The sequence below is a fragment of the Populus alba genome, chromosome 1 (assembly GCF_005239225.2).
Source record: "Populus alba chromosome 1, ASM523922v2, whole genome shotgun sequence".
NCBI classification, from domain to species: domain Eukaryota; kingdom Viridiplantae; phylum Streptophyta; class Magnoliopsida; order Malpighiales; family Salicaceae; genus Populus; species Populus alba.
Window position 1 is genome coordinate 32,623,865 of NC_133284.1, and position 8,034 is coordinate 32,631,898.

The 8,034-nt window shown below is 35.4% G+C and overlaps 1 protein-coding gene across 1 annotated transcript; it reads left to right on the forward strand.

Moving 5' to 3' along the window:
* Nucleotides 1-2,964: 2,964 nt before the first annotated feature.
* LOC118055573 (protein LIGHT-DEPENDENT SHORT HYPOCOTYLS 6) lies at nucleotides 2,965-4,372 on the forward strand. Its single transcript, XM_035067537.2, has one exon. The coding sequence runs from the start codon at nucleotides 3,416-3,418 to the stop codon at nucleotides 4,103-4,105; it is 690 nt and encodes a 229-aa protein (XP_034923428.1). The 5' UTR covers nucleotides 2,965-3,415; the 3' UTR covers nucleotides 4,106-4,372.
* The last annotated feature ends 3,662 nt before the right edge of the window (nucleotides 4,373-8,034 follow it).

Consider the following 8,034-nt stretch of genomic DNA (forward strand, 5'->3'; position numbering starts at 1 on the left):
CAGACGCAAAACTCGTAGGAAAACAACAGGATGCTGGTCTTGTAACCGAGAGGATGTTTTATGGCAAAAATATGTTCAGGAGAGGAGAGAGAGAGTGTGTCAAGCACGCATGGCAAGATCCCCACGCAAATACATCGGCTCCCTCTTCCTCTAGCTAACTTCACCGTGACGCTCACGAATGAGAAATGTGGGATTTTTTTATTTATCAATTTAGATTGGAGGTTCGAGCTGGAAGGTTAGGGACAGATGGTTTTCTATATTTAGATGGGTAGCCGTGGCAGAGATTATTAGGAGATAATAAATCCCTTAGGGTTCTAGAATACGTTATTTTCCAGAGTTTCTGAAACCGAAGACGTTATTTTTCAGAGTTATGAACTTGAAATGATCCCTCGAAACACGATATGTGTGGCATTCAACAATTAATTTGTGTAGCTCGGGAGCCTTGTAAATCAATGGCCGATCCTGGAGAAATCTTGAATTTGAGCGTTTTCCTTCCGGAAAAAGAGAGAGAAAACGTAATTAATTTACCTCAGCGTTTGGAAAAGAATATATATCCTTGATACAGGGGAGATGTTAGGAGAGCAAGTAAGAGAGAGGCAGGACCCCTGGACTAGCATTTTAAGGAAAAAGAACATCGTCACCAATGATATATTCACACGCGGACCCCTTTTTATAGTTATGTTTCTAGAAGCTCTAATTAATTTAAGTATCGGATTGCCCATTGGCTTTTCATCTCCGAATCTTAATTTCTTGCTACACGTCAGAAAAAAAAAAAAATCTACGGTCTAGATTTACCCGGAATCTACGATGCAAGTAAAAAAAATGAAAATAAAATAACACCTTTTGATTTAAAAATCATTTTGAAACGCAGACAAACACGTAACCAAATAGAAACTCGTGCAAAAAAGTTCACTCACGTACGTCATGAAACAATTGGTGCAATCATGTCGAGAAAATTCAAGGGGCAAGAAAATTAATAAACTAGCTGAAGAAGTTTCGAAAGAGACAGAATCCGATGTGTTCAAGAGAAAATTCAACATTCAGAACCCTCAACATGACAGTTTCAAATTTAACTCACGAGATGTTCATGTATCCTAGGTTAAGATATGATGGGTTAACCAAGATTAATTTAATATATAGATATTTTAAGATTGTTTTTCTACAAAATTGTTAGAGACATTTTGTTTTGAAATAAAAAAGAAAATCAAATTAAATTTTGATTGATCTGAATAAATGAGTAAATTTTTATTTAATTTAATTTGAAATCAGCATAAATTAGATCCCGAATTAACAGGTTTTGGGTTTACTTATAAGTCAAACATATTTAATAATATTATTTATTTAAAAATTTTTGTTGAATTGAGTGTCCAAAAAATTTAATTAATCTTTTTTAAAACCAATTGGTTGGACGTTATAAGGATAGCATACAGATCTAATCACATACTTTTACATAGTTTAGTAGATGAAATAGAAAGAAAAAGTTAAAAATTAAATTACTAAAAATGTCATTGTACCCAGAAATTATCAAGATATAGTTCGAAGGTATGGCTTATTTTTTAAACGCATTCCCTTTTTTTTGTCCATCAAAAATTGAAAGAAAAAAGGGTTAATCTTGAGTAAATTCAAAGAGTATCGATCGAGGATGATTAGTCAAATTGAGCACTATAATAACTGGAGTGTATAGTTTAACTCTTGCCGGTACAGCAAAATTGATATTTAATAGCATTTTCCCAATATTTGTATTTTAAAAAAAATGCTATGGTAAATATATTTCATAATTACCACTTTTTTATATATTGAACCGTATTTATGTTAGTCATGTTGGAAATTATATGACTGCGTTACATTCATGTTAAGTTCCATTAAAATCCAGTGAAATGTAGCTTGATGCTGTTGTTATTTTTTTTTTTTTATGAGGAGCTTGAGTTGGTTGAGTATAATATTAATAAATTAATAAATATCAATCATAATACAAGGTCTTGTTTGGCATTAAATTTTTTCATTTCAAATTAATTTTATTTTTATATTTTTGGATCATTTTGATATATTAATATTAAAAAATAAAAAAAATATTATTTTAATATATATTTCTAAATAAAAATAATTTAAAAAATAATTTCTATTATATTCTCAATCAGTCACTGGTATTAAAATTAATATATGGATTCCTCAATTTTGAAATAAACGTCACCGTATGTATAATAAAAGCAATCACTTGAAATGCCGTCTACATGGATTTAGAAGAACACACTTACATATATATATAATATATATATATATATTAAAATCCTGGTAATTCTGTTGGGATGCGAGAAAAGCAAGACACGGACAGTGTTCTAGGAGGGTATTAACACTCACTTTTATCATAATCAGTGAAAAGCACACTATTCAATATATTGAAAGGGTAAATTAATCATTAATTAATGACAAGGATTTCTGGATATCGGAGCAAGATTTCCATTTTGAGGTGGAGGAAACAAAAAAGTATACAAAATCCAATGCAGCAGTCGTCTACATTCCACCGTGACCAGTGCTATAACACTGCCTTGGCCTCCACAAATATTCGCCTGACCTTCATGAGACCTCATTAATTGCCCCATCCGATCCACCACTACCTTACAACAACCGAATCAACGCTCCTTACAGCTACAGTGGCCACCACGCTCTCTCTTCTAGTTTAGTCCCCTTCAGTCACGTTGCTTTGTGGGTCCGTCGGTGTACATTTAAGCTCCACGCACCTGATTAGCACGTGAGTCGTGGTATATATTTAGTTTAAAAGAATTGAAATGCTGCTAGGAGAGAGAGAGGAAGGAGGGAGGGTGGCGGGGCCGCCGTGGTGAATAGTAAACATGTCTTGTCTATTGGGGCCACCATGTGAAATTGTGAATAAAATCCTCAAAAGACCACCACCATAGCTCCATAACTCTCTCTATACTTATTTATTCTCTTTTTTATTTTTCTCTTACAGTATTTCCTTTCTTTCTTTTTTTAACTTATTTTTATTTTTATTTTTATTCTCTCTCTCTATCTATTTCCACCCTATATCTCCCCAAGTAAGAAGAGTCTCGTTCATTTGTTCATCTCGTTTTACGTCCCATCATCAAACACAAACACAAACTCTCTCTCTTCTCTGTCCCTTCTTCCTCCTGAAAACCCTCTCATTCTCACGAATAAAGAAACTCAGCACGCAATCTATTTCCCGTGAAAAGATATTCACTAACTCATACAATAACAATAACTCAGCAACCCTCCGGCCTCTCTTTTTGACAAGAAACGTAACACCAACTTGTACTACTATCGCTACTACACTCTTATCAGCCCAATAAAAAACTGTTCCGTAGGAAGTTTTCAAGGTAAGAACCCTTCTGATTACTAGGTCAAATAATTGGCAAAAATACTACCAATCATCACTCTCATGGACTCGACATCTGGAGGAGCCACTGCACCCGACCCGAATAGTGGAGAACCTCGTCCATCAGCAGCAACAGCAGGATCGTCTTCAGCGTCGCAGCCACAACAGAAACCGGAGGGATCATCGCCGCCAGCACCACCAAGTAGATACGAGTCACAGAAGAGGAGAGACTGGAACACTTTCTTACAGTACTTAAAGAACCACAAGCCACCTTTAACCCTAGCTCGTTGCAGTGGTGCACATGTGATTGAGTTCTTGAAATACTTGGATCAATTTGGTAAGACTAAAGTCCACATAACGGGTTGTCCTTATTTTGGGCACCCGAACCCGCCAGTACCTTGTTCTTGTCCACTAAAACAGGCTTGGGGTAGTCTTGATGCGCTAATCGGACGGCTTAGAGCTGCTTATGAAGAAAACGGTGGACTGCCAGAATCAAACCCTTTTGGGGCCAGAGCTGTTAGGATTTATTTGAGGGAAGTTCGAGAAGGTCAAGCTAAAGCCAGAGGGATTCCTTATGAGAAGAAGAAGCGAAAAAGGCCTAATGTTGCTGTTGCCGTAGCGAGTGTGTCGGTGGAGGCAGCTGCTGGTGGCTCTAATAGTGGCGGTGGAGAAGGAAGTGGTGGTGGTGGTGGTGATAGTAGTACTGCCACCGCTACAAGTGCTGCTGCGGCCGCTGCTACAACTACCGTATAGTGTAATTTTTTTTTCTCTTCTAATTTCAATGTCCTATCTTAATTGTGATTATTAAGAGATATTTATGATCTCTGACGATTTTATAAACGGGTCGACTGTCGAGCCATTAAGCACAATATAGCTAGAAATCTAGTTTAAAAAAATCGGATCTTCTTCCTATGCTGCTTATTCAATGGTAGCTATAGCTAGGAATAAACTATCTCAGCATTGTAGTATTTACTTGAGAGATTATTATAGTGACTGATCAATAATTCAATTATTTGAAAATTTGCTACAACATAGAGAATGAGGTTAGTTGAGAATTATAAATCCTTAGTGTGACCATGTTTCTATTCTCCTTCTTGGCCATATTTGAAGAAAGAAAGAAAGGTAGCCATATTTGAAGAAAAGTACCTACCTAGCTAGCTAGTCTAACTCACTTGGACTATCTACTCTTTAGGAAACAGACCAATATGTCTTAATTACGACCGCGTTATTCAGTTTCAGTTTCTATTTCAGTTCGAGGTTCTTTCTTGTTTTGACCTGTTAATAAGAAATTTATTGCGAGGAAGAAAATGCAAGAGAGAGAATTCCATGGTATCTTATTGCTTTTTAAGATCATAATTATCTCTCCCTCCTTCCCCACTTGTTGATAAGATTGACCATTATATCTTAATTAAACTAGTCTGCTTAAACAATTTGATTACTCTACTGATTACTATTGGTTAATATTAATATTATTACCTGGTATAGATTCTTCGTTCCTATCTTATTTTCTTTGTTTTGTATAGCTGCACTGTGTTTTGTGATTTGTTTCTAGCTAGCATCAAACTACTCGAATTTCGGGAGGTTGTGGGCATGTTGGCAAGAAGGGCAACATCAGTTTTTACCCAATCTTTTAATTCCCAAGCAACCACTGTGGCTTCATGGTCCCGGCTCGGGCTCCCCACCATGGGGTAATGTTTCCATGGTGATGCGCACGTGCACTACTAATTTGCACCCCATTTTGTACTCACAGTTTCAGGTGCTTTCTTCACTATGCCATCTTGATCTTAGATTTTTTTCCAGAGATTTTTAAGGTCTCTGGTTCCGGGCTTTTAAGGGAGTACTCGTTTCTATCCTTCTCCGGATCCCGATGTAAACAACATCTCTTCCGATGATCACCACAGCTACACCAAAAAAAAAAGAGATAATAGGCTAAAGCTTCAAGCATTTATCAATGAAATGGAATAAGAGTAGTCCTTGTGATTGCTGCTCTTATTTTATTTTGGTAACCACTACCTCAGTGTGAAAATGACCAGGAGCCAACCTTTAGTTTCCACCATTCCATTGTTATATCATTGATTAATGCATATCTTACTGTATATACCATATGGTATTCTATATATTTTGTTAATTATTGCCACGGACCCGCAAACAAACCCCATTTCTTCCCCTATCCGATAAAATATAGTATAGTGTACTGTTTTTTTTTCTGTATTATTCTTCCTTTCCTGGTTTTCATTTTCTTTTATTGATACTATTACTATAGCAGCAGAACTTTTCCTCCTCCTCTTTCTGTCTTTTTTGTAGAATCAAATCATTTTGATTACAATACTTTATTTTTTTCCTTCTGTTGCTCTGTAACTTCAACCGAATCGAGTCCGTAAGAAGTCAAAAGATAGATCTGTCCCTGCTTTAACACATCGCTTCTTCTTCTAGTTTGATCCATTATTCCTGCCAAGACAAATAACTACAAAAAAAATAGGACAGTACTCTGTATATTTCATCCCTGCTGTGGATTCCTGGGGACAAAGTTCAAAGTAAGTGTAATTCATCAATGCCGTTCTCCTCGTATAGAAAATGTATCTTCCAAAGGAGAACCTCATTTAAGGAGTAATAGAGGAGCAGGGGAGGTGCGGGCTTGGGAGGGGGTGGATTTGCTGTGAGGAATATATTATTACTTAATATTTGCATCCAAAGGAGGCACCACATGCCCTCTACTCAGAGGCACAAAAATAATGGACAAAGCAGTCGCCCTTGAGGCGATGCACCATGTATTTACAGTTGTGGTTGATTCTGGTTTGAGAGTAATATACAGGTCACACGTGTGGATGCTCGGAGCCCAATTTTCCAAGGGTCCGGACCATCTTTCCTGCCCTTCTAACATGATAGATGATCATAAACGCGATGGTCATATGGTGAGATTGGGATTGCTTTTTTAGCAATGTCTGTGATACGTACAGTCACAGACTGTTTAAAAACAACATTTACAATTTCCGTTCTAGTTTAAAGCCTGTCTAGTTCCATATATAGAGAGTGCAAACGACATGATGGGATGCTGAGAGAAATATATCGAGCAACGAAGGCATCGATTGAGTAGTGTGCCGGATCCACCTTGGAAATTTGGTCGGAAATAGATAGCTGGACAATCCTAAAAAGGAATCAACCATTTTCGAACTGCAGCCCTGGTGGCCCATCGTGGCACCAACGTGCTCTTTCCAAGTAGTGTTGCAATTAGGCTTGGTGTCCACCTTTTTATATAAAAAATAATGTTTGCAATCATGTTTTTAAAAAGAAATTAAAATTTACTGCTAAGATTATAGGTCTAAGATCTATAATAATTTGGGTTCAACTCATAATTAAATTTAATTATATTAAATCTAGTATCTTGTCGGACTCTCCTAGTGAACTTCGTATCCTTAAAAATACACAATACAGTGGAAAAAAACAAAAGACTTGAGGTTTTTCATACTTGGAATGTCATGTGCACAGTAATGAGCATATAACGCTAATAGCTTGGATCAGTTATCGCTTTCATGTCAAAAGAAAATGTGAGAAGCTTGTCCAAAGTCTCTATCATCTCCAATCCTTCAGGCTCCGATGTGGACCTACGCTGGAGTAAGGTCTAATCATCTCCCTCTCTTCCTCTCTTCCTTGCTTAAAGTGGGGAAGTAGAGAGAGTCAGGTCTTAGGTTGAGCCTGGAGAAAAAACCTTCTATACTGATGAATCCAGATTTCAAATTGGTACAAACATCAAACCCTTTATACAAATAAATTAAATTTTTGAAATAAAAATTCAAAATTTTGTGATGTGCTGATTTATTCACTAAATTTATATAAAAGTTCAATGCGAAATGTTGCTTAATTGAATCAATAATAAGAAAGTACAAGTGGGACTGTTTTACCTTTCACTCTATAGCCGGTGGTTAGTTTTCAATGAAAAAAAACTATGAAATTTACAAGTGATAAAAAATCTGTATCAGCTAAACAAAATATTGCAACTTTAAAAATAGACTATCATTTAATAATAATAATAATAATAATAGTTTGGAACTTGCATGTTCCAATTAGGCATTTATATTAGAGAATAAAAGAAATGGAGACATAAAAACCAAACAATGTGGCCCCAGCTCAAGAAGGGGACTGGCTGTTAGCTTAATATTTTATCTGTTATTTGGTGAAGTCTCATTCTCGAAGATAAAATTAGATATGTGGCCCGATGGCAAGCAAATTCAAGTTAATTTTACCGATATGCGATTTGAGATATAAAATTAAAATAATTATATAAAAATATATTATAAAGTTCAAGGAATAATAATTAAATGCTAAATTTTTTTAAAAAAAATAATTATAAAAAAAAAGTTGAGCCAACCAGAGTCACTTGACTAACCCATGCTTCATAAGATTGACATTAAAAAAAAAATTAAAAGAAGAGCCAAGTAAAAAAAACCAAATTCAAAAAACAAAAAAAACTTAAGCTAATTCAAGTTAACTTTCCTTACCAAGATAACCTAATAAAAAAAAACAAAAAATGCAAAAAACAAAAAAAATCAAGGAACAATAATTTAATGCCAAACGTAAAAATTAAAAAAAAAAAAAAGGTCAGTTTCATAAAAAAAGATTAAAGAAAAAAAACTTAGGTCAACTCAACTTAACTCAACTAACTTGCCACTCACAACATGAGATCA